General features: G+C 47.6%; 1 protein-coding gene across 1 annotated transcript in view; it reads right to left on the bottom strand.

The window, feature by feature from the left end:
• The window catches only part of MYO18B (myosin XVIIIB), a 227,650-nt gene that overhangs the window by 79,635 nt on the left and 120,240 nt on the right, over window positions 1-27,775 (bottom strand). The window contains exons 28-33 of the mRNA XM_007461210.1: window positions 26,302-26,456; window positions 23,378-23,501; window positions 22,293-22,493; window positions 18,468-18,578; window positions 13,925-14,029; window positions 4,941-5,093 (exon numbers count right to left, since the gene is read on the bottom strand). Of these exons, the coding sequence (XP_007461272.1) occupies window positions 4,941-5,093; window positions 13,925-14,029; window positions 18,468-18,578; window positions 22,293-22,493; window positions 23,378-23,501; window positions 26,302-26,456 (849 nt within the window). The remainder of the gene's footprint in view (window positions 1-4,940; window positions 5,094-13,924; window positions 14,030-18,467; window positions 18,579-22,292; window positions 22,494-23,377; window positions 23,502-26,301; window positions 26,457-27,775) is intronic.

Below are 27,775 nucleotides of genomic sequence, written 5' to 3'. Positions count from 1 at the left end.
CAGACACAACCTTCCACTTTCTCCTCGGAGCCAGGAGCCAGGAGCCGGCATCTGCTGCTCACAGATGTTATTTATGCACAGCGATTATCTCAATGATATATCTTGGTTGTTGCAACTGCTTCTGTCTCCAGATTAGTTTGTTTCCAGTGGAAGCATTCCACGGGAATTAATGAGTACTTGCTCCTGAAGAACAGGTGTCATCAGACCCACCCCACACAGGGCCTCGTCTACCTGTCCACGAGGTCTTGTGAAATCCTGGGCCCAGGATCCAAAGTCTTCCACCAGCTGACTCTGGGGGGTGGGACGCAGGGGCCAGTGGGCAGCTCTACATTTAAAAATCACTGTCTTGTAGTTTTCAATTTAGAGAATTCCTTTGAATCCAGGGTCTAGGGTTCTTTATATCAGCCCAATAGCTGGGAATATCAGGCTCTTTTTTTTTTAGGTAAGAAAAAGGAGCCTCTGAAAGGCAGGGTGACTTGCTCAGAATCGTACAACTAATTAAGTAGCAGAGGCAGGATCTGAACTCACAAGGTGTGTGTCTTTCCTCCAGGAGTCTTCCATGTTTTATCCCACAGTCTTTAGCCTCAGGTGTTAGCTGAGACGGAGCCAAGTCTCCCAATGGAGGGAAACCGGGCAGAAAGAGCCAAATAATCTTGTCGGGATTCTAGACAGTAGGGCAACGGGCAAAGGGGAATGCCTGTCCACCCGGGAAGAAGGCAGGGGCTCTGGGAGATGCTCTGCCTAGGGGGACCCTCCCATGCCTCTGGTTGAGCCCGGCATGCCACACATCACTGCTTCAGTTGGGCCTAGAATCCTGCTGTTTTTTTGGGGTTTGTTTTGCGGTACGCGGGCCTCTCACCGTTGTGGCCTCTCCCGTTGCAGAGCACAGGCTCCAGACGCGGAGGCTCAGCGGCCATGGCTCACGGGCCCAGCCGCTCCACGGCCTGTGGGATCTTCCCGGACCGGGACACGAACCCGTGTCCCCTGCACCGGCAGGCGGGCTCTCAACCACTGCACCACCAGGGGAGCCCCTGCCGTTTTTTTTTACAAGCACTTCTGACCGTGCCCTTCCCTGCTCTGTAGCTCTCTATGGCTCCCTATCACCTTTGGGATAAAACCCAAACTCCTTAGTTGGGCTCACTAAACCGTTCACGAGCTGACTCTAGCCTCGCTGACCTACATTACCCTCCCTGCCCTTCCCCAGGGAACACTGCACACCAGCCACACTAGGCCAAGCGTTAGATGCTCCCTGTCTCCTCCCACCCCCACCCTGGTGCTCCCTCCCACAACGCCCATGTGCATCTCACCCAGCCAGCCATTCGTTCCCACCTTTAAGCAGACAGCTGAAGCCACCAGCTCCTCTCCCACAGCTAAATCAAGGGCATCCCCTTCACCTAAACCCCAACATCCCGCCAGGAAAGATCTCATCACCCTGCTGGCCACAGTCTGCTCCTAGGTCGGCCTCTTGCCTAGACTGGGAGCCCCTCTTGGGAAGGGTTCTTCCTTATCCCCGCAGCCTGGCCTCGAATTCGTCCCGAGTGGACACCTTATCAGGATCTGCTGAATGCACACAGTTCACTAACAGGTGCTTTCAAACACATTCCCTCATCTTTGCCCTCAGAGGGAAAACCTTTCTCTAGGTTACCCGGCACCATGGTTAGCGAGCTGTAGAGGCTGCAGAGGGTGTTCAAGCGTCTCAAGCCTTCGGGGGCTAGACCTCATCGCCCCCGACCCCCACAGGCGCCTGGGACACGAGGCGATGACGATGCTCCGCTTCGGGACAAGGGCTCACGGAGGTCCTGTCACACGGCGAAGGTCACAACATTAGCCAAGTGCAGGATCCAGTTCTCCTGACTCAATATTTAATGAATTGTAAAACTGGTTGAACTAGGCTCTGTCATACTAATATAACCTCACCATCAGTTTTTCTCATCTGCAAAATGGGCCTATGCCATGGAACTTGAAAGTGTGTTTTGAGGGGTAAACGAGGCCCATGATTCCCAGATGGTGGTCCTAAGACCAGCACTGGAATCCCCTCATGTGACTGTTGAAAATGTAGATCCTGGGGTTTCCCTGGTGGCGCAGTGGTTAAGAATTCGCCTGCCGATGCAGGGAACACAGGTTCAAGCTCTGGTCTGGGAAGATCCCACATGCCGTGGAGCAACTAAGCCCGTGCGCTACGGCTACTGAGCCTGTGCTCTAGAGCCTGCAAGCCGCAACTATGGAGCCCACGTGCCACAACTACTGAAACCTGCGCTCCGCAGCAAGAGAAGCCACCGCAATGAGAAGCCCACGCACCGCAACGAAGAGTAGCCCCTGCTCGCCACAACTAGAGAAAGCCCACACGCAGCCATGAAGACCCAACGCAGCCAAAATTAAATTAATTAATTTGAAGAAAATGTAGATCCTGGGTCTCAATGGGAAGAAAAAACGAGGAGGGGGGCCTGTAAATCTGTGATTTTTAAATGGTACTTAAGTTATCGGATGTGCAGCCAAGTTTGGGGACCCCGAAAATTCCAAGGAAAAGCCTGATACATAGTAGGTGGTTGAAAAATGTTAACATCGTGGGTACAGAACTGTCAGCGCTGGCGGCATTAAGACATACGCTGCTGTGTGCTGTTAGGTAAATTACTCAACCTCTCAGAGCCTGTTTCCTTATTAGTAAAATGGGTCAAAAATAGAAACAGCCACCTCCTAGGGTTCTGGTGAGGACGATCTAAGTAATGCACTTCCAGCTGCCACACCGACCATCTACCAGTCCTGTCAGCTCCAAAGCAGCCCCCACTTTGCCTCCTCTCACCATCCCCACAACCATTTAACCCAGGAGACCCTTTCCTCCAGCCTAGAGGGGTACTCTAGCCTCCTAACGGCATGCACTCATCCCTCCTCAATCCCTTCCCCACACAGAGGAGTGATCCTCTGAATCCGATTATGTCACGCTCTGCTCAAAACGTCCCAACGGCTTCTCATCACCCCTGGAATAAAATCCAAACCTCCCAGGCCCCGCACGTTCTGGTCTCTGCCTGCTTCTCCTTCTCCCAGGGGAGTTTAGCTGATCACCCAAAGCTAAACGAGACCCCTTGCAATTCCCTATTCCCTTTATTATTTCTAATAACCCCACTTATTTCCTTTACTACCTGAATTAAGGTGTGGGATACTTCTGTTTATTTGTATCATTGTTTGCTTGTCCTCTTTTCCAGCAGACGTCAGCTTCAAAGGGAGAGGACCATGCCTGTCTTACTAACCGTCATATACTTAGATCCAGCACATCGCCTGACACTCAGTAGATGCTGCATAAATACTGAATGAAGGAATGAATGGAACAGTCCAGCACCATGCCCAGCAATGAAGACACAGCCAGCAGCAAAGTTAGCTCTCTCTCCCTTCCCCCCCTCCCGTCTGCTCTCCCTGCCTCTGTCCCTGGAGGCTTCAGGTAAAGGACAAATACCGTACATGGGAGAGGAGAGACAGCAATGCCCAATGTCATCGCTACTTTATTTGATTAGCTCTGACTCTGGCAGGCGGGACACGTGTGCTGGGAGCCAAAGCAACTGTACCCTGACCTCTGGTCCACACGATCCCATCCTTATAACAATCTCCATGACAACAGCAACAGAAAGCCAAGGCTGTGAATTCTCTTTGACAGGAACCGGATGCAGAGATGGGGAAGAAGGACTTTCAAAAGAATGAAGCTCTTGGATTCAGCTCAAGGCGCCTTCACTAAACACCACTCTTTTCCAAGAACACACACTTTAACCCTGCAGAGGGAGATTTCTCATGAATAATAAAAAAAGAAAAAAGAAAAGAGGAACAAACAAAACCACTGTGGTCCCTTTTCAAGAACATTCACCTACGGAGACGGGGGACTTGGATGGCATCAGGAATATTTTGATGAAAGACAGGCAGAATACAGGGCCTCCTGCCAAGGGGGCCGCATGAACCCAAGATGCCTGAGTGGTGGCTGAGTGCTCAGACATCTTGACTGCTTGACAGAGGAGGCTCAGGGTCCTCCATCCACCTGGTCGGTCAGACAGACAGGAAGACGCAGGGTGAGGCAACAGAGCTCCCAGGTTCTGCAGTTAAGAATCACGAGCCCGGGATCTGAATCCCAACCCTGCCACCTACCTGCTGTGTTACCTTGGGTGCATTGCCTCCCACCTGTGGACAGAACTTTCCCATCTGTTAAGTGGGCACAATATCATTTGCTCTCCCCCAGGGGTACCACGAGGACTGAGGGAGGGGACACATTCAAGCACCAGTGATTCTAATGTTCTGACATGGCCATGAAATGAGTGACCAACTGTCCTGGTGTCCCTGGGGCTGAGGGCTTGCCCGGGACATGGGACTTTTAGCACTAAACCAGGAAAGTCTGAGCCCATCATGTCTCCTGAGGTGCTCAGCTCCCTCCTGGCCTCACCTCCCATCCGCCTCCCATTCTTCTCTGAGGCAGCTAGGGATGGTGGGGCCTGAAGACCTGGGTTTGAATCCCGACTCTGCCACCCTCTAGCTGTGGGACTCTGGGTGAGTCACCTCTCTTGTCAACGGAGATGCTGATCCTCATGTAGGATCTGCATTATCAGCACTATCTGTTTCATATCCAGCCCCGCTGGTCACCATGCATGCACGCATGCACACAGGCACGCATGCATGCTGCACTCAGCCATTCTGCCCCAGGGCCCTGATCTGCCCAAGGACTCAAACTCACTCTACCTCAGCCCTAAAGAAGGGAACAGGACCCCTAAGTCGTTTATAAACCCCCTTCCTCATCTACCATATCCATGTGACCCATCCAGCCCCGCAATGCCCTCCACCTCCCCGCAGGTCTGTGAAAGTCAGACATCCGGGCTGTGGCCACGCCCATCTGGGTGGGAGAACCATTCTCCCCCTGCTAGCCGCAGCATCCTTCCCATGGGGTTCTGAGAGGACCCCGTGACACCCACCTGGCTTTGCACTTTCTCCAGCTCCTCCTTGCTGACTGACGTCTTGCTGTCCTCCACGGTCCCCAGCAGGAGCTGCACGTCTGACAATAGTGCATGAGTCCTTCTGAGGTCCCTCCGAAGACGCTTCTCCACATCGAAGTCCCGATGGCCAATCTGGAAGCCAAGGGAAGGCTCTCGTGAGCTAAGATGACAAAGTAGTGGCCATTGGTCACTGGAACCTGGCTCCCTGAGTTCAAATCGTGCCTCCACCACTCACACTGTGTGACCTTGGACAAGACCTTTCTCCTCCCCAAGCCTCAGCCTCCTCAGTGGCAAAACAAGAATGGCAGCATTATCTTTGATAAAGGAGGCAAGAATATACAGTGGAGAAGAGACAGCCTCTTCAATAAGTGGTGCTGGGAAAACTGGACAGCTCCATGTAGAAGAATGAAACTAGAACACTCCCTGACACCATACACAAAAAATAAACTCACAATGGATTAGAGACCTAAATGTAAGGCCAGACAGTATCAAACTCTTAGAGGAAAACAGAGGCAGAACGCTCTATGACATAAATCACAGCAAGATCCTTTTTGACCCACCTCCTAGACAAATGGAAATAAAAACAAAAATAAACAAATGGGACCTAATGAAACTTAAAAGCTTTTGCACAGCAAAGGAAACCATAAACAAGACCAAAAGACAACCCTCAGAATGGGAGAAAATATTTGCAAATGAAGCAGCTGACAAAGGATTAATCTCCAAAATTTATAAGCAGCTCATGCAGCTCAATATCAATAAAACAAACAACCCAATCCAAAAATGGGCAGAAGACCTAAATAGACATTTCTCCAAAGAAGATATACAGACTGCCAACAAACACATGAAAGAATGCTCAACATCATTAATCATTAGAGAAATGCAAATCAAAACTACAATGAGATACCATCTCACACCAGTCAGAATGGCCATCATCAAAAACTCTACAAACAATAAATGCTGGAGAGGGTGTGGAGAAAAGGGAACCCTCTTGCACTGTTGGTGGGAATGTAAATTGATACAGCCACTATGGAGAACAGGATGGAGGTTCCTCAAAAAACTAAAAATAGAACTACCATACGACCCAGCAATCCCACTACTGGGCATATACCCTGAGAAAACCATAATTCAAAAAGATTCATGTACCAAAATGTTCATTGCAGCTCTATTTACAATAGCCAGGACATGGAAGCAACCTAAGGGTCCATCAACAGATGAATGGATAAAGAAGATGTGGCACATCTATACAATGGAATATTACTCAGCCCTAAAGAGAAACGAAATTGAGTTATTTGTAGTGAGGTTGATGGACCTGGAGTCTGTCATACAGAGTGAAGTAAGTCAGAAAGAGAAAAACAAATACCGTATGCTAACACATATATATGGAATCTAAGAAAAAAAAAAAAAAGGTCATGAAGAACCTAGGGGTAAGACGGGAATAAAGACACAGACCTACTAGAGAATGGACTTGAGGATATGGGGAGGGGGAAGGGTAAGCTGTGACAAAGTGAGACAGTGGCATGGACATATATACACTACCAAACGTAAAATAGATAGCTAGTGGGAAGCAGCCGCATAGCCCAGGGAGATCAGCTCGGTGCTTTGTGACCACCTAGAGGGGTGGGATAGGGAGGGTGGGAGGGAGGGAGACACAAGAGGGAAGAGATATGGGAACATAAGTATATGTATAACTGATTCACTTTGTTATAAAGCAGAAACTAACACACCATTGTAAAGCAATTATACTCCAATAAAGATGTTAAAAAAAAAAAAAAGAATGGCAGCAACTACACAGGGCTGCTGTGGAAATTAAACAGGTGTTTAGCCCACAGCATGACTCATAGTAAAGGCACAACAAATCTGAGCTGCTGTCATGCCTGTTATCACAGCCTGTAAGGATGCAAAGTTATTCTGTCTCAATCTGTACCACAGCCATCACCTTGCAAGAGCTTACATGTCAGGCGAGGCCCTCTGCTGACAGAAGTCAGGACAGCAGTTACCCTGGAGGGGCAGTGACTGGGTAATACAGGAGGAGGGGCTTGTTTGTGGTGGTAATCTGGGTGCCGGCTTTAAGAGCTGATGCAAATTCAATGAGCAGTACAGGTGGGATAAGGTGTGCTTCCCTGCATGTATGTTACACATCAGTAAATGGTATTAGAAATACCTGTGCTGCTTTTAAAGGTCTAAATCAAGCTTTTCTGTCCCTTGAGCGGGTCTCTTTTGCTAGTATAAAGACAGGCCATTTTCTGCAGAGGGACCTTGCCCAGAGGTCCCTCCCCCAGGATCCTGTCCTCCAAGACAGTAGTCACGTGGCTCCTGAAGAAGCCGCAGCCTGCACTTGGCACGGGGAGGGCGAATTAGATTCGTTAACAACTCCCAGTGGCCAACAGAATAGGCTGAGACAAACCAAGGGAGGTGCAGAATCAGGTAGGGGCCCGATGAAACCCTGACAGCCCGTGGTCTCCCCTAGAAACAGAACACCTACTTCAAAAGCATTGGGGCTAATGTCTCTGAAAGAAACTAACAGCCCCTTTCTCTGCAGGAGACCCGAGGAAGGAACATGGCACCACTCGTCAGATGGGGAGTTTTCAAGAAAATGGGGTGCAGGTGTGTCATCCATGGAACCCAGTTTCTACACCCCTGGACATCTGTGCCTCCACACCAAGTGCAACCAATTCCTGGATGCTCAGAATACCCTGGAATATTCTAGAAAGAACTTGGGATTTAGAATGAGGTGGCCCAGGCTTGAAACCCCGGCTCACCACTTGCTGGGGTGGGACTGAGGCTGAGTCATGCCACCTCTCAGAACCTGAGTTTCCTCGTCTATAAAGGAAGAGGTAAAAAAAAAAAAAAAAAAAAAAAAATCCCTAACCTCCATGTTGAGATAAGACAACGATCAGATGTGATAATGGATCGAAAAGTACTTTGTATGCTGTCAAATGCTTTACAAATATAAAAGATTATGAGTACTGTCTGATGACCTGGAATGTATTCCTGTAGACTTTGTGTTATTATTCTACTGCCAGTTCTGAATTCTTTGAAAAATGAGTTGGTTCTTAGAATATAGCCTCTTAGTTCTCAGATTTATTGCTTTGTTAAGTTTAAAATGCTGAGGTGTTGTGTGTGTTTATGTATCTCCTCCTGAGCTGAGGACTGGGCATGGTGCCAGGCCCTCTGTCACATATTACTGCATTTTACTCCTGTGGCAGTCTCTTTAAAATGCCATTATTATTATTGCCTTTATTAAAATAGTAATAGCTTACACTTTGGGTTTGCTAAGTGTCAGAACTGTTCTAAACGCTTTACGGGTATGAACACATGGAGTCCGCACGGTGAATCTATGGGGTGTGAAGTATTATGATTCCCATTTTATGGATGATGAAACTGAGGCTTACAAAAGTGAAGCAGTTTGCCCAAGATCACACAGCTAATCATAAGTGGCAGAGTTAGGATATGAACCCAACTTTTTTGACTGCAAAGAGGTAATTTTAGTAAAATATACAATAAAAGAGGTTAAGTTTTGCTCTTCAATTAAAAAAAAAAAGGGTGTTATGAAGGCACAGAGGAGCATCCCAGCCGAGGCTGGGATGGGACCAGACACAGTCTCAAGTAAGCAGGAGCTAGTTAGGTGAGGTGCAGGAGCTAGTTAGGTGAGGTGCAGGAAGGGACACAGCTGAGAAACCATCTTGAATATGCGGTTCTGGATGATTAGCATGAGGGTATAAAACACAGGGATGGGGCAAGTCACAGAATGAGAGAAGTTCCCTGGGGCCAGCTCACGTCTTGTGAGCTGTGTGGAGCTCTTCACTATGTACTGTCATAGGGAAATGGAGGCACAGCCGATAAGACAGAGAGGGTAAGTGATCAGCTCAAGGCCACACTGCTCCTAAGTGGCTACCCAGGGACTGGAACCCAGCCAGCTCAGTATTAGAATTCAAGTCTCTAACCACTGCACCACAGTGCCTGGTGAAATGTGAGCCGGGACATCTTAACTCGAGAGCCCAGATTCTTTGCAATGATTACACTCAAGCAACATGCTTTTGCACCTTCCTCATTTTTGTATCTGCTGGTGCTCTGCACACATCCTAAGGTGCCTTTAATTCTCCTGTGGGGCAAGTCAGTATCAGGGACATTCAGGATGACCCCCATCCTTGCTGCCAGAAAGACCCTGAAAATGCTGGCACCATCTCCTTTCCAGAGGGATCACTGCAAACAAATTCACAACAAAACCTCAGACCAAGTCATCCTCCCCTTCATAATAAACTGCTATGCAAGAGGAGGGGGAAAAAAAACCCCCAAAACTCATTAGGTTAATGGGAAATAAATGTCATTCTGCAAGTTTACATTTTGCAGCACAAAGATTCAAATTTAGATAAAGCTAGTGAATAATTAACCAACAAAACTAAATGATGTTTAGTGTTGTTGTGGGAAACTCTGTTCCAACCTGGATTGTTTCACCATTTATCATTAAGGGTAAATTGTTTGGGGCAGTTGTTCAATGTCTGTCATCAAAGAACTCTCTAAGCACTTTTAACAAATGATCTAAAAATGTTATTAGGGGTAATCAAGCCACTTTACAGATGGGGAAATTGAGGCTTAGAGAGAGAACATTATGTAGCTGAAGGATGCACAGCAAATTAATGGCAGATCTGGATTGCCTGATAACATTAGGAAAAAAGATGGTCCAGAAAAGGATAATTCTAGTTAACTAAACCTTAATCACTTTTTAAGCAGCATGGTGTTAGATTTAATTTTAAAAAATACAGGTTTTCAAATAATATATTGATAGACCTCACTTCGAATTCACGTAGGCCACTAACAACCTATATGACCTTGGGCAATGTGCTTTACCTTTTGAGCCTCACTTGTTTCATTTATATGAAGGAACTGAGAGTATCTAATAGAACAAAAGAGATCATAGAAGACATTATCAATCTACCCCAAAGCAGGAAAGGAATAAAGGAAGAAGCAAAGAAAGGGGGCAATAAACCAACAAAATTAAACACAAAAGAATAGAAATAATTTCAAATATATCAGTCATTATATAAATGTAAATGAACTAAATTCTCCAATGAAAGGTAAGAGACTAAAATATTGCGTTAAAAAGTATCCATCTGTTTAAGGGACATACACACAGAGAAAGGTTAAAAACAAAGAGATAAAAAAGGTCTTGCGGGCAAACTAAAAGAAATCACACAAAATAAAATAAGGCAAAAATAATTCACAGAGAAAAAAGGGACACCATACAACAATCAGAAAAGAACAGTGTACAATGTGCCAAGGAAATAAAACAATAATAAACTTAAATGCACCTAAAAAAATAACCTCAAAATATATAAGAGAAAACTATAACACAATTATAAGCAAAGTATATCCCCAGGTAACACTATAAGTAACAGAAGTATACAAAAATATTCCATTTATAAGAGCCACAGAAACTACAAGATTCCTAGAAGTAAATCTAACAGAAAAGCTCAAGACTTATATGGAAAAAAATTTAAAAATATACAATAAAATAAATATTTTGTATTATTATAAGGTATTAATTTTAATAAAAATAAAATATGTTTATGAAAGCCACAGATATATGCAGAAACACAGCATGCTCATGACTGCAATACTTCAATACTAAAAAAATAATGTCACTTGTTCCCAACTTACAAACCAATGCATTTGAAAATCCCCACCAGGCTTTGTTATGGAATCTCAATAAGAAGATTAAAGGAAGGAAAACAGATAAGACACTTTTAGAGATGAGAAAGGTAAGCTGTTTACAGGTTATCAAACCCAGCCATTAAGACCACACGGTGCAGGAACTGAAGAATAAACCAATTAAACAGGATGGGTAGCCCCAAAACACAGCCATACATATGTGGAAATTGTAGGAAAAATTACTCACGAAATAAAACAAAGGTGGTCTATATCGGGAAAATATAGATTCCTACCTCACACATACCAAAATAAAATCTAGGTGGGACTTCCTTGGTGGCACAGTGGTTGGGGGTCCGCCTGCCAGTGCAGGGGACACGGGTTCGAGCCCTGGTCCAGGAAGATCCCACATGACGCGGAGCAACTAAGCCCGTGCGCCACAACTACTGAGCCTGCGCTCTAGAGCCCATGTGCCTGGAGTCCATGCTCCGCAACAAGAGAAGCCACCACAATGAGAAGCCCGCACACCGCAACGAAAAGTAGCCCCTGCTCGCCGCAACTAGTGAAAGCCTGCGCGCAGCAACAAAGACCCAATGCAGCCAAAAATAAATTAATTAATTAAAGAATAAAATAAAATAAAATCCAGGTGGGTTAAAGGCCTAAAAATGCTCAAAACTTTAGAAATTTTCAGAAATACGGTGAAATATCTTTATGAACTCTGTTAAGGAAAGAAAGCTTAAAAGAATCAACCATAACTGATGAATATGACTATATAGAAAACACTTTTTATTAAGTAAAAAACGTTATAAACAAAGTGAAACGATTATCCATAGAGTAGGAGGTATTTGCAAAATATACAACCAAAAGTGGATTAGCATCTTGGATAAGGGTCGTGAATAATGAATAGAAAAAAAAGGTGAAGACAAAACACTATAAACAGGCAACTCACATAAGAGAAAACCATAATAAACGTGAAAAATGCACAACTTCACTAGTCATGAGGGACAAGCAGTACAACTTAACACTCAGTAACCGGTAAAGATCTTTAAATGTCTGACAGTGCCACGTGTCGGGGGGGGATGTGTGGTAGCAAAGAAAAAACTGCTGGTGACAATGTAAACCGCCACAATCACTTTGAGGAACAATCTGGGCAACATCTAATAATTCCAAAATGGTACATTCCTAACAGCCAGCAATTCCTCTTCTAGATTCATACCCTGGAGAATCTCTTTCCCACGTGCACAGGGAGACATGTATAAGAATATGCACTGTAGCTCTGCGTCCTAGAATGGAAACAGCTAAATATCCACCAACAGAAGAGTAGGATTAAAGAAAATGAATACTGTGTAGTAGTTAAAAAAGAACGGATTAGAGCTACATGTATTATCATGGAGGAATCTCAAAAACAGCAAAAACAGAGTACAGAAGGGGAGCAGTAGGAGTAAAGGCAGAATCACATGTACTGTATACAGTTAAAGTTCAAATACACACGCAGGGGAATTAAAGCCTCCAACCTCAGGAGAACGGTTCCCTCTGGGAGTGAAGGACAAAAAGATGGAAGGATAAAGGGATGGGAGATGAGGAACAGAAACCAAGGGGCCACCAACTGTTTTTGAAATGCTTTGCTTCCTTAAAAACATCTGAGTCTGATGTAGCAAAATGTTAATTTATGTGAACCCAGTCCTCTTGATGCACAAGCATCAATTACACTGTCTGTTCTACTTTCCCATGCGTTTGGCAAATGTCTTACTAAAACACTTAAAAGTATCCAATGTGACGTTATTCAAAGGCTCCAGCTTGGTGACTAACACAAAATTAGCTTCTCATTCACTTAAAGTTACCTTCTCCTTGCATGTGAAACTTAAAATTTTAGCAATATTTATAAAAACCTTTCTTTACTGGATTAATTCCTTTGTTTTCTTAAACAGACCATGCTGGATAGAAGGCAACCTTCTCCCAACGATTTCCAAGTATCATTCTAGAATCAAATCCTGGGGTGTTCTCTCTCGTGCTGATGCCAAAGGGAGAGGAGCCTCAGTGGCCCTGCACTCAGTGGCCCCAGTTTGCTTGGCTGAAAATCCAGAAACCCAAAGAAGGAAGATCATGTAGTCTTCCCACTGATGTCCTCAGCTTCCGACTCTCACTCTCACGGCTGCAGGGGTCCCGCTGTAGAATTCACTCATTTACTCAATTTAAAAAAACAAAACAAAACATAGTGAGCACCTATTTGTCCGAAGCCTGGCTGCCCTGGATGACCATTTGGAGGGGGCCCACATTCCTCTGTGAACAAGAGGAATGACGTGGGAAGGTTATTGACAGCAAGATCGTCACTAATTAAAAGATAATGAACACAAGTTAAGCAGATACATTAAAAAACACTCTTATGATATTTAAAAAGAAATCACGGAAGCCACCAGCACTCCTCTCCAATGTCGGGGTTTCATGGAGGAGCGATTCCCCCCCAACTCTAATACCGGGAGCTGGCTCTGGGCGCTGCTGGCTGCTTCCTTCACAGCAGTGGTTCCCTGTAAAGAGGGAGGTTGATTGTGTCCTGAAGGAGCATGTGGTAACGGCCGTAGACACTGCTGGTTGTTACAACTGGGGGAGAAGCTTCTGGCATTTAGGAGGTGGAGGCCAGGGATGCTGCTCAACAGCCTACAATGAGACAGCGCCACCTCCCCCCAGCACCCCGCACCCCCCCAACCCCGGCCGCCAACAACAAAGAATGATGCAGCTCAAAACGTCTGCAGTGCTGCAGCTGACAACCCTGGTCTACGGCGACGACGGCAACAACCCCACAAGGCTCTGCTCTCCAGCAGCTCAGAGCAGTTCATTAGATCACGCAAAGCCAAGGAGACAGAAGTGGCCCAGCTAAGGGTCTAAAGCGTCATTGGCCTGACTCTGCCTTCAGCAAGTCTGTTTTCACGAGGCCAGCTCTGAGCACAGCAGCCATTCACAGTCACCCCGTCAAAGCAAAAGCTGTCTATACTCTCACCCCGACAGCGGCTGAAGGCAAGGCGACCTCGTCTGTCACGTGTGGCTGGGCCCACTCACTTTACTCTCAAGGGTCCTTCCAAGAACCCTGCTGTGTGAAGACTCCCCCCACGGAAGGTCCCCTCTGAAGAGGCAGTGAGTGAGGGCACAGATAGAATTGGTGGAGAAGGCGCCTGGGAGGAGCAGGTGGAGGCCAGCTGAAAGGTCTACCTGGGCTGGTCCTAAGACCCCTCCAGCTGGTCTCCCCACGAATCAGCTCTCTAACAGGGCCCCCAGGGGCAGGGAATGCGCTTCCCAAATGCCTGCTGGTGTCTCCCTCTTACCTGATCGCAGAGGGTTCCAATCAAGCCTTCTAAGTCCTGCTTCTCATGGAGGACCATCTGCTTCTCCTCATATTCTTGCTCCAGCTGCATTTCCAGTTGGCGGAGCTGTGGGCACAAAGGGCAGACGCAGGCATAGGATACAAGAGCTCTACCCAACAAACCCCACGAGGCAGGGACCCTCTGGAGGATGGGGTGGGGGAGGTGGAGTTCATGGCCCCTCGCCCAGTTCCACAACGGCTCACCTAGCAGTTAGGAGGGGGTGTCTCTGTCAGAGAACTTGGGAGCCTAAAAGCTCAGGAGCCGGACAACTATGGGGAGAGCTGGCCAGTTACGGGGAGCCCCCTGTCATTCACTGTGAAGTCCCTGAGCCCAGTTCCCTTCCCATTTCCTAACACACGTCTCCTTCCTCTGCCACGACCCAGCTTGAATAGTTACAAGTTTTGGCACTCTAACTTTTTAAGACTCTGCACAACATTGTATCCAGCATTATAAGATGCACTCACCTCGCTTATTTAATACACTGTGATGCAGCAAACAAAAAAAGTTGCATTTGAGATTATTTGGTGTTTGGACTGCACGTTTGTCTCTCCAAAATTCCTAATCCCAATGCAGTATTATTTGCCGATGGGGCCTTTGAGAGATAGTGAGGTTTAGATGAGGTCATGAGGGTGGAGCCCCCATGCTGGGATTAGTGCCCTTATAAGAAGAGACACCAGGGACCTTGCTTCCTCTCTCTCTCCACTGTGTGAGGACACAGTGAGAAGGCAGCCGTCTATCTACAAGCCAGGAGCAGGGCCCAGCACCTCGATCTTGGACTTTCCAGCCTCCAAAACTGTGAGAAATATGTTTGTTGTTTAAGCTCCCCCCACCCCAAGACCCCAGTCTATGATATTCTGTTATAGCAGCCCAAACTGACTAAGACCTTTGGCTACGAGCAGCTCATTTAGTTTACAATTGGCTCTGATTTCTCGGTAATCGCCCAGCAATGGCAGGCACTCCCTGCTGAAGTGGACACCCCACTACAACGGTGCTTTGCACATCCTCTTCTTCACCAGACTCTCTCATGTGTGTTGTCTCACCCCTTCCTCCTTTCTCCATCCTGTGCTCTCAATGACCTTCTTCCACAGACGGGCAAACTGAGTCAGAGAGCGGCGCTGAAGCATAGACTCCTACGTCAACTGCTGCTGAGAACAGTCAGCATTCTGTCTCCTGGCCCCAGCTCTTCTGCCACACCAGACAGCCATCAGCATTCCCACCCAGGTCTCTAACGATTGATTTCCTGCCATGGTGAGAGACAGACTGAGCAGAGCAGTCACTAGATGTGCAGTCAATATTAGTATCTGTGATAGGAGAAAAACACCTTTCTCTGACCTCCCCCTCCCCCTTTATAAATCTGTCCATGGAAAAGCCTCAGGAGGGTCTGTCTGGGTCACATCTCCAACTCATCAGGGTCCTGGCTCAGGGCACTCATGATGCTCTTAGGCACTCTTGGAATGCACTAGAAATTGTGCTCCCTTCACCTGAGGGCACATGGGCAGGGACTAGGGGCTTCCATCTCCTGACCCACGTAGAGAAAAAAAGTACTGATGGATGGTCATTTCAGAAGAAAGTTCGTTTCAAAATTTTCTTTTAAGAGTGAGAGACACAAGGCACTCTGCTCACACCTGCTTAAAATGAAGACTGCAAAAGCGAAACTCGTTTTGAAAAATATACAATAAAAATTATGCATCAAGCAAGGCAAAGTTTTCTGGAGTGTGTACTGTAGAACATTTCCACATAGTGTTCACATGTATACTGTGTGTGTGTGGTGGGAAGGGAGGGAAGTCCATGCTAGAATAAGTGTGGGAGCCACTGAGTTAATAGGGCCTTCCATGCAGTACTTATCAGAGCCTTTGGTGAGTTCATGTGCAGGAAGTGCTAAAGGATGCAGCACTGCCCAAGGTTGACTTCTATCAAGCGCTTTCTAAATGGCCTTCCATAGCCCAAACATTTGCAAAATTAAAAAACTTTTATTTTTTTTTTTTTGCGGTACGCGGGCCTCTCACTGCTGTGGCCTCTCCCGTTGTGGAGCACAGGCTCCGGACGCGCAGGCTCAGCAGCCGTGGCTCACGGGCCCAGCCGCTCCGCAGCATGTGGGATCTTCCCGGACCGGGGCACGAACCCGCGTCCCCTGCATCGGCAGGCGGGCTCTCAACCACTGCGCCACCAGGGAAGCCCCTAAAAAAAAACTTTTAAAATCTAGTTATTTTGGTTAAGAGATTGGGCTTTGGAGTCAGACAGACCTAAGTTCAAGTCCGAGCTCGTTTACTTCCCAGTGAGGTAACCCTGGGGAAGACCCTTCACCTTTGGGACTCTAGTTTCCTCATCTGTAGAACCAGGACTATAAACCTTACAGAGTGCTTATGAGAATTAAATAAGCTGACAGACATAAAGAACCCAGCCTGAAACATGGTGCCCACTGGGTATTCAAAGAATCTCATTCATTTCTCCCAAATATGCAATAATGGAAAATAAGCAGAAATTGGCCCCTCAATGATAACTCCCAGCTTTACAGTTTATAAGGCATCTGCCATTCTTTCATTTTATTCTCACAACAGCGAAGGTAAGGTAGAACATCTTCTCTTATTGTTCCCATTTTGTAGATGAGAAAACTGAGTCTTAGGGAAGTTACAAGACTTACTCAAGGGCACACGGGTCTGGTTGAACCTAAAATCTATGACTCTTCTTTTCCAACTCTGGGGAGTTCTGGGGGGAACGCACCTGGCCCCTTGGGATGATCCATGTAAACCCCCAGAGGGGTTGAGCTCTAAAGGGGCCCCAAAAGGAGTACTTGAGGAGCAGGAAGGGCAGCAGATGCAGCAGCACCAACCACTGGGAGTGGAGGGGGGCTCAGTTCTTACTTACTCCCCTCCCCACCCCGGGGCAATGACAGGGTGCCGAGGCGACCCCACCTGCCCAGGACTTCCTCACTAGAGTCCTGTCTCCGCTGAGGTCCTGACACCACTGAGGCCTCCTCCAGCCCCGCCCAGGATGATGCTCTTGGGGGGATCTGCAGATCACCAAGTCCCTGAACCCTCCTTCTCTTGGATGGATTAGTCACACCCAAGAGCAAGGCAACCACCAGGTTTGTACCCTGGTTCCTCTGGAAGGATCAGCTACCTGAAAATACACACACACACACACACACCGGTATTGCTCATAAGTTTCCAACCATCAAGGGTTACATTACAAAGCTCTGTTCAATAGTTCCACATCTGTGATCTCCTTGAATCTTCCCAGTGACCCTGCAGGGGGCCATCATTATCCTATTTTACGGATGAGAGAAGTGAGGCTTATTAGCAAGGTTACGTGATTTCTCCAACGGCCCCACAGCTGATAGCTGATGGAGTTGGGACTTGATCCAAGCCTCTGTGACTCCAAATAAAGTAGCAACATTGGCTTTTTGTGTGTCTTATAAACTGGCTCTGAGTGACCTGCGGTGGATACAGACAACGGAGTGTAGTTTAGTTGGAGTTGAGGGTTTAAAATCACTTTCCCAAAATCACACAGTTGTTAAGCTGGAAGGGCAAAGATTCAAACCAAGAGTCTATGAGTTCCAGCACCCACGCTCTCAGGCCCTGCAGTTTGGAGGTCTCTGTAGAGACTCTGCTTAGGGAACTAATAATCAGAGTCAACCTTGGGAAATGCTATTCGGCCCCTTCTTGGAGATTCACGATGTACCCAAGGCTATGAAAGGCCCACAGAAATCCTACCCAGACAAAACCTGTTCAATGAGGCTTAACCCAAAGCTTCTCAGCAATTCCACTTTAAAGATTCATCTCACATTCACATCAGTGAATGCATCTGTAAGGAGGTTTGTCTCAGCACTGGCCATTAAAACAGAAAACCCTAAATGTCCAATGACAAGAGAATTAATGAGAGCACACGCCTAAGGTGGAATACTTTTATAAGCCATTAAACATGTAAATTAGATCTGCATTTACTGATATGAGAGGAGGCCCAGGACAAACTTCCGAGTGAAAACAGCAGGCTTCAAACAGCATGACCCCATTTAGGTAAAACGATCTCTCTACAAATATGCACGTGTGGGTACAATGAAAGAGAGAGAGGAAAGAACATTTAAAAATAGTAATAATGATGGTGCCTTGGTGGTAAGATTTCAAGGGTTTACTGCCTTCTTACACACTGTCTGAAATGTCTGCAAAGAGCTTGGATAAAATGTAAGAAATGATTTGCAAGGCAAATAGCCAGAAGGGATTGGTCCCTTTCTTGAAACATATAAATCCTTACCCAAAGCATCAGTCACACGGCACTGTGGGCTCTTGGTAGAAATCTTGGGGTGATTATGCTAGACAGTTTCAGAGGATCGTAGTTAGGACAGATACGTCTGCTCCAGCACCCTTGAAAGCACTGGGGAAGCTAAGGTCTCATGTGGTTGAAGAGACCGTCCCCAGACCCTGGGATTCCCCTCACTCTAAGGATGAGGCACCCAGACTGACCCTGCTGGGACCCCAGGACACAGCTGTGCTTGTGGCTCACATACCCGCTTCTGGCAGGACTGGCGGATGTCCTCCATCTCCTCCTCTGTGTCCTCTCGGTCCTTCTGGTGCATCTGCTTCATCCGCTCAATCTCCAGCTCAAACCGCTGGCGGAGCTGGGGGCGGCAAGGACAGCACGTGAGGGTGACCCACACCATCCATGTCGTTCTTAGCATTTCAGCTGCATTTTTCATTTTGGGGTGAGAGTCAAGTTATGCCCCCCCACCCCGCCCCAGGCACCCAGGGAGGTCAGAAATGGTAGATAAATAGCCCAAATACTGCCTCTATCCCTTCTGTGGTCATAACATAACGTCACTAATCAATCACACTCTTTGCCACTGAGTTTAGATATCATTTTGGAATCCTTCTCAACACTCTCAGGATGAAACAAATCTGTCATCCCTGGAGCAGGCATCAGGGAAGTTCTTGTAGATGGGCGGATAGGTGGGTGAATGGATGGTAGAATAAAAGTTTACTTATGAAGACAGGAAACCCTGGAGAGGGAGATGACTTGCCCAAGATGCTACCTTGACAATTCACTTCGCCTCTGATTAGTTACCTTGCTCTGTGGAAAACAGCCTTCTTAAAATACAGTTGTGATAGTTAGATGAGATGACATAAAAAGCACTTAGCACAACACCTGGCACAAAAAGATTACGTTTTCTTTCCCCATTATTTTGAAAACAGTAAGGATTGGCCCCTCCCTTCCCAGAAGCCTGACATAACCAAGAACTGTGTTCCCATTAAGGAGATGAGCCTTTTCAATGAGAGCCTCCACCACCTGCTCAGGGCAGGAAAAGAGCTGCGTGTGATGTTTAAACTGTGCCACCTTACATAAAAGGCTCTAGAACTGGAGGCAGAAGTCATGGGACCCAATTCTAGTTCAGGAGTTTACTTTCTTGATTTTCATAATTCAGAGACTGATCCAAGCTCTTGCTTGTCAAGTTTTGTGACATATTAGAATTGCCTGGTGCCTTTTTTAAAAGAAATGTCAATTCCAGGGCTTCACTCTAGACCTATTGGGTCAGAATCTCCAGGATACGGGCCTCAGGAACCTATACTGTTAAGCTTTCATTGATCTATCCTCTTCAATGCTGTTGGTCATGGAGCAGCATGGAACCCACCAGTGCAGAGGGTTAGACTGTAGAAACTACAATGTCCTGGCCATTTGCTACTCTGCCCTGGCACCTCACAGCAAGCTTTCAGGAAGCTACAATTGCTGCCTCACTAACATGGACATGCAGTCGAAAACAGACAACTGTGGTCTTTCCCAACGTTGATATTCTCTACTACGTAGGACTGTGGTGAAGAGAAGGAAAAATGGTGTGCATCAGGGCCCCTACTGTAGTTCCCAGCAGAAAGCAGGCTCACTTTAAATGCCAACTTCCTTCTCTGCCTCCTTTAAAATGACAGAGGTTATGGGAAGGTAATCCAAAATGAGGAGCATTTAAAGCAAGTAAACGTAATATTTCTTTTTCATTTTCTTCCTAGCCTCTTGGACACTCCTGACATCTGCAATACCATTTATGTCAAGCTTATATGAGTTAACATAAAATTTCCTGGAAAAAGTGCCATGTTGTAATCAATAAATATCTCCTGGATGTATACAGTAGCCCAGTGCAGTGTGAGGTGATGGGTGAGGCTGAAGATGGATGAAAGGGTTGAGTCAGCTTCGCCTCGCGTGTAAGCCGACGGCGGGTACTGGGAAGCTGCATTCAGCCTCGGATCCCTGAGGTCACTGTAGCACATTTCTGCTTCCGAGCACCGAGTGGTCCCCTGGTGGCATTTTCAAGAGGTAACACAAGTTTCCAAAGTGCTCACTCTATTCTTGACTCTGGGTTGCTTTGTGACGCTCTTCCACCCTCTACATCTCAGAACAACCTGCACAGATATCCCACCTCCTTCACGAACCATCACAGATTCACAGCTGGGGTTGGGGGGAGGCTAGCGGGTTGACAAGGCTCCGACTTCATTGTACAGATGAGGAGACTAAAATCTAGAGAAAACAGGGGGCTCGCCTAACATCACACAGACCCCATCTGCATGTGATCATCTTGCAGTTCCTTAAATGCCACATGACTCCCCTGCCTCCAGGCCTTTGCACTGGCTGTTCCCCCTGCCTGGAACTCTCCTCATCAGCCAACTCAGACTCATCCTTCAGCTTTCAGCTTCAGTAAATATCACTTCCTCCAGAAAGTCTTCCCTGACTGTTCCAAACCTGCTCCCCAAACCAGATTCTGCAAGTTAAACCTTCACATAACACTCAGCATAACTATAACCTTCAGCAGAGCGGAGACCACATTCGTCTTGCTTACAGCTGCGTCCCTAGCACCCACCCTGTGCCTGGCACACACAGTAGGTGCTTAATAAATATGGGCTTGACTGAGTAAAGACGCTGTTTTCTGAACCACTCCAGACTTTCCCTCCACGCCTGCCACATCCATGTCTCAATACTCAGCAGACTCCATCCCGATGGAGGGGGGATAAAAGAGAAGCAAGGGCCAGCACCCCAGCCTCCCCCCAACCACCCCCACTCCCTCACCCCACTTCACCCGAGCAGCTCAGTTTATTTGCTTTTACGTATTCATGCTGCCTGGTCAGATGTTCTTGAAAAAGGAGTTCCAACCTTAAAACCATTTCAACATAATTACCCCTGATGAAATCCCACATGAGAAATTTTTTTAGAACTAAGCATCAAGAAAAGCCTTGCTTCCCTTTGAAAGCCTAGCTTGTTTTTATCTTGGGGATGATAAAAAAAAGCATGTAACTCACATTTCCTTTTTCTCTCTGGCCACCAGGAATTTTAGAGCTAAACCTATTAAGTGTGTAAGATCGTATGTTCTGTGTGTCTGCTTATTAATTCACCACCCCACCGTTCCTTAGCACCGGGTTTAATTTGTGTTTTTCTGGTTTGGCTTGTTTTATTTTTCTATTTTATTATGCATACATCTTATAAGCTGCCTCGAATTCTTTGGGGAATAAGTTGGGCATATAAACAAACAAGCAGACAAAATATTCCTCAGGTGCTTCGTTGAGGGGGCTGGTACAAGAGTATTGGATTCCTGCCTTATTCCCCTCAGTTATTTTGCATTTTCCAAAGATCGGGGTTCCCATCTCCCTGGAGGCTGTGCACAGCACAGGTACCCGAGGCACTGTGGAGTCAGATGGCACAGGCTCCAAATCCCGTCCCTGCCATTTTCTCCGTGTCCCTGAGCCTCAGTTTCCACATCCATAAAGTGGGGATAATACTAATACCTCAGCATATAAATTTCTTGTGGAGATTGATGAGGTGAGATGTGAGGAGAGCTTAGGGCTGAGTCTGGTACACAGACAGTGCTCAATAAACACCAGATATTGGGTCAACAGTTATTTAATGAGTACCAACTATGCACCGGCCTCATTCCAGGCTCTGGGGATGCCCTGATAAGCATGATCAACCAAAAAGTCCTCCTGTTTCCCTGAAACTTATAACCTAACGGGGGAGAGAAGCATTGAGCACACTTTTTAAAGCACTATGGCATATGATGGCAGGTACTATGAAGGAGAACCAAACGGCTAAGGAGCGGCGTGGAGGTGGGGTTGTTTGCAAGAAGGAGATCAGGGCAAGCTTCTCGGAGGAGCTGACATTGACGCCTGCAGGATGGTAGGAGGGGGCTACATCATGAAAGGTCTGAACGTCAGACCTGGGGGGTTGAGGTGCTCTGGGGTACTAGGGAGCCACAGAAGGATGACGAGCAGCTGAGTGAGGTGCTTATGTCGTATTTTGACAACAGCCTTCTGCACTGCTGTCAGCATGGGGCAGGGCATCGCCCTGGACAGGACATTCCTACCTGCTCCAGCTGCTTGATGGTGTTTTCCTGCTGGTTGTGGATTTTCTCTTGCTCGAGGGCGCTGGATTCCAGCTTCCAGAGCCTCTCCTTCAAGCCCGCAATGCAATTCTCCGCCAGAGAGGGTGACCCCAGCAGCTCTTGCTTCTGGGCCTGCAGCATCTCCACCTCCTGCTTCAGCTGCAAGGTTTCTTGCTCCTTTCCCTACAGAGACAAAGTGGGCAGAGATCCGAAGTCACGTGACCATACTCCTGCCCCTCCCACCACCCCGGGACACCTCTACAACCTGCGGGAGGGCGCTTTCCACTGTTCAGTGCACGTCATCTCCACTGCCATCTCCACCTGGATCTCGCGGCCCCCCGCCGCGCCCCCTGTGGGACGCCAAGGGCCCCTCCCTGGGACAGCTCAGACAGGCTGGGGTGGGGAGTTTGTGGGAAACAACGCCCTTGCCCCTAGAGCTATACCTCAAAGGACAAACAGGAGGTGTTTGCCCCATTTGAAAGCTGTGTACCTGCCAAGGGTGGGCCTGAGATGTTGGAGCAGGGAAGCCAAGTGACCAGGCATGACTCCTCCAGGTTACAGAGTGAGCTCCAGGGTGAAAGAAGTTTGGGCTACATCATGAAGGAGCTGCCCGCCAGGCTAAGAGGTGCAGAGGTTCTCCCAGAGTAATAGGGAGCCACAGCAGACCTTGAGGAGCAGCTGAGGGAGATGTCTGTGTCATATTTTAATCAAATCCCTCTGCACTGGCACCTGCAGGGGACAGGGCACTGCCCCTAGCTGGGTCTATAGCTAACTCAGCCTGAGCCAAGCCTCTCCCCGCTCCCAGGTGGGCAGCTCGGAAGTCAGGCAGGTGACTGGAGCAAGATCCTGAGGGACGTGGAGCTAGGGAAGCCTGCTTATCCATCACCTGCCACCCACGGTTTGTTGATTCAGGCACGCTGGGCTCCGTGACGCCGCCGGCACTGGCCGACCAGGACGGCCACACGCAGAGCTCTCACCCAGCACCATCTGCAGCAGGTATGCGAGGGAGGGGTTTCCTGAGACCCAGAAACCAAGAGCCAGGGGGGCGCTGTGCCCCCGCCCCTCACCTTCAGCTGCTGCTGAAGCTTGCCCAGCTCGCACCGGACGCTGGTGTTCTCCTGGGCCACTTTCTCTCGGAGGCCCTTCTCAAACACGGACTCTCCCAGGGCCTGGGCCAGCTGCGTGTCAAACCTGTCAGAGTAGAACGCGGGTCACGGCCCCGAGGCGGGTGTGCCTGGGCCGGGGGCGGGGGAGGGAAGGCGGGTGCTGGAGAGAGGCAGTTAGCTTGCTGAGAACCGCTAGGGAGAGAAAGAGAATTAAATGATGGAGGGTTTGTGGATGTGGGGTAGGAATCCTGAACACCAGAGGGCAACGCTGAGGGTTTATAGTTTCCATAAAAATACCAGACACTTATTTAAAATGTGATAAAAACACATACACAAAAATAAAAATAGAGGGCTTCCCTGGTGGCGCAGTGGTTGAGAGTCCGCCTGCCGACGCAGGGGACACGAGTTCGTGCCCCGGTCCGGGAGGATCCCACATGCCGCGGAGCGGCTGGGCCCATGAGCCATGGCCGCTGAGCCTGCATGTCCGGAGCCTGTGCTCCGCAACGGGAGAGGCCACAGCGGTGAGAGGCCCGCGTACCGCAAAAAAATAAAAATAAAAAATAAAAATAAAAATAAAAATAAAAATAGAATAAAACTATACAAATAGAAAATAAGAATAAAAAACATATAGATATATAGAAAAAACTAACCTATCAGGTTTGCTGACATACGCCAAGGACCTTTAATTCTACAAGGCCCAGGTTTGGCATCTAATATCCATTGATTGGTACATGAATGTATTTATCAGCACAAACAAGGGATATTCAACATTTCATATTGTGCATGATACTGTGGGGCTCATGCACTCATTAGCCATATTAGAAACCAACCTCAAATGGAGCCGCTCTGGGCCACTCTGAACTTAGAGGCCAAGGTGGGGCAGGGAACTCTATCAGCATGGAGACAGCACTCCATCCAGAGCCCAGCAAACTAAGGAGGCAGCTGCATCTACACTTCGATTAAGCTTAAAGAGGTATGAGAAAGTAACACTAACTTCTAGATCTCTCCCTCACTATAGGCATTCTGCCTGAATTTCCACCCTTAGACAGAGACTTCTACTCCCTTATGGGCTCCCTGCTAAAATGCTAGCCCACCTAGAAAGGTAGTGGCTGCTATTTGCAATGAGCATCAAAACATAAATTAACTTCTGCTAAGATACGGTAGCGGAGTAGAGAGCATGACAGGGCAGGTAAGTCTTAAGAAGAAGAAATGTAAGTATGATGAAATGGGGACTTTCCCGGTGGCCATCATGGGGAGGTTCTTGAGGACCTGGAATGAAGGATTCTGCCCAAGGGGGTCAATCACAGGGAAGACCAGAGAGACGGAATTTTCTGGCTGCATAAACTCCAAGGGTAGAACCCTGGCCCCTGCCACCCATCAGAAATCTGAAACCCCCTCATAAGGCCTCTCAGAAGTGGAACCCACAGATAAGGGCCAGAATTGTCACAGCTGGCAGAAACCTGAGGGGTGATGGAGTCTCACTTCTCAATTTACAGTTGGGGGTCTGTCAGAGCCACTCTGCAGCACCAGGTGGCCTGCTTAAGTCCAAGGACGGCTTTGAAACATCAGTCACTATCTGGCCCAGACAGGTAGTGTCACTTGACAAGGTCACCCAGGAAATGACCAAGGTGGGACTAAGCCATTCTCCCTACTGCAAGGACAAGGTTTAGCCAGAGCATGCACGGGAAGGTGGAATAGGAAACAGAGTCAGCTATCATCAAGAAGAGAATCAACTTCTCTCATTTTGGGGGGCATACTAATAACAGCCCAAAGAACTTCTTTTTTTTTTTTCCCCCCCAAATGAAGAAGCCAGCTCAGGAAAGCTCAAAGGTAAATGAGAGAAACAATATTTAATGCAGATCAAGTTCAAAACCTGTGCCAGTCCCATGGAAATATAACTCAGCTTGCTACCTGTTGGAAATAGGCAACCTCGGCAAAACCACATCCTGGCACACATAGCAAGGTTTTTCTGTATTTTTATCCTGGACCTTCTCAAAGAGGCTGTATGTCATCTATCTGCCTCCTAGGAAGTTTCCATTAGGGCTTATCTGGCTCAGAACAAGACCCCTGCACACCTTTACCCTCACTGAAGAACTCTGGACACAGCCAAGGAGTCCAGGGATGGAGCTGAGGGTGCATGTAAGGAGGCCTGTGAGTGTAAACCTGGGCTCCTGGTCTAGGCTCCACCCACGAAAACCTGCGACAGCACCGCCGGAAAGCAAGCACGGGAACCAGTGTGCAGATTCAAGACTGGCATCTTGTTTGTGCACAAAGCCCAGTCCCTGCCAGAACTGCTCACGTGAGCTAAGAGTCTAAACTTCAAGTGAAAAGGGCACTGACTCAAGTTTTTGGCCTCCTCACCATTTTCGACAGTGGGAATAGGAACCAGATTCTAGTCCTGCGGGGTCTACCAACTGTATCATCTAGTCCTCACCACAAGGGAGGCGCTCCACCTAAGGAGAAGAATCAGGCTGAGAAGGGTTGAATGACTTGTCCAAGGTCACACAACTAGCAAGAGGCCCAGCTGGGACTTGAACCAGCACTTGCACCCCTAACCACCAGGCCAGGCTGTCTTTGCCCTCCACAACGAACACTACACTGGATACGTGGGGATGTGGAGGCCCAGAGGGGCCAAGAAAGTTCCCCAAGCTCACATGGTCAGCTGGTAATAGAGCTGAGACTGGATAACAGAAAAGAATTATTTCTTGCTGGATTCTTGGGAGAACCATATAGGAATGTGTGAGAGGACAGAGAGGAAAATTAGAGCAGAACAAGGATGGTAGGCTCCATGGATGAAGAGCCCTGACTGAAGAGGAGGGGTTTGGAAGAATCCGGAGGCCCCAGAAGACCGCAGCACCCAGGTGATGACGTGGAACGCGACTCACTTCTGCTGCTGCTTCTCTAGCTCGTGGTTTCGGCTCTGCTGGTTCTCCAGCAGGAAGTGAGCGTCCTGCAGGTCGGAGGTCAGATGGTGGCACTTCCTCTTCAGCTGCTGGGCCATCCTCCTGGCCCCCTCGTAAGCACTCTGCAGCTCCCCAAGCTGTGGGAGGGGTAGAACGAATCAGCCACCTCTGTCAGCGCCAAACTGCCCCCTACTTTCTAGGTCAAGTAGCTGCTGTTTCCAGCGTGAGTGTAAAGGGAAGAGAATAGGCACGAGGGCTGGAACGACCCCGTCCTGACCACTTTTCACCTGTGTCACCAGGAGGAAGGTACTTCTCTGAGCTTCAGTTCGCTCAGGGATAAAACGGGGGGCGGGGGTGTCTATCATTCTCTTAGGGTTTTTAATTTTCCTCAATAATCCTCCTGCCAGTGTGCCCACAGATTCTTTACATGCCCTGCCTCAACTCGACAGCCCCTTAAGGACTATGCATAATTGGTAACCACATCAGTGGGCATAATCTGGGGAGACGCATGCAGATCAGCCATGAAGCAGCCAAAATGGCACATGGAGAAAATCTGACCAGGAAACCCCTGAGACAGGCTCTAAAGGTCAGGGCGGTAACTGGCACTTGAGATGGGCTGACTTCCACAGGGACACGCGCTGCTGGAAACAAACAGAAAAGCCACGGCACTTGCATCTTCCTCCAGGAAACACCCTCCCAAATGTCCTAGTTTAGATCTGGGAGAGAGGGCAACTCAGCACACTCGCTTTGAAGAAATGTCCTCATTAAAGAATTGCTTTAAATAAGCAAAACACTGAGTTAATGAAGCCTGTAATTCTAAATTCAGTATTTGAAGGCAAATGGGATGTTTTCATATATTCTGCTGCTCAGAAAAAGGTTGCACTTTATTATGACTTTTTAATGTAGCATGAGTATCCCTCCTTCCTTGGGGAGGCTGACCCGACTTTATAATTTGTTATAAAAAGAACTGGCCTGTTCACCTGTGGCTGTCCCTTGCTGGTATCTATGTCTTCTGAGGATCATGATACAATGTCCAGCTTGGAAGTGACCCCTAAAACCATCTCCAGCGAGCCTCACTTCCACTGTTTATGAAATCCCGTGTGATCTCATCCTGGCCCACCTCTGCAAGTTGATTCCATGATACTTTTCTCTCACAGTGAGGATATATATATATATATATATATATATATATATATATATATATATATAATACACACACACACACACACACACGCATTAAATAGCAGGACAGGAAATATGACTTCAACTCTTATTGTGCTTACCTCTAATGGGGACACCAAGAAGTAAGCAGATAATCACAACACAGCATGATGAGGCTTATACCTGGGGAAATAATTCAGGGGCACCCAACCCAATCTGTGTCAGGGAAGACTTCCTGGAGGAAAGGACATGTGAGCTGAGATCTTAAGGTTAGTTGGAGATATCAAGGTAGGGA

This window comes from Lipotes vexillifer, unplaced genomic scaffold, assembly GCF_000442215.2.
Source record: "Lipotes vexillifer unplaced genomic scaffold, Lipotes_vexillifer_v1.1 scaffold691, whole genome shotgun sequence".
Classification (NCBI taxonomy): Eukaryota; Metazoa; Chordata; class Mammalia; order Artiodactyla; family Lipotidae; genus Lipotes; species Lipotes vexillifer.
This window is presented reverse-complemented; position numbering and strand designations above follow the sequence as displayed.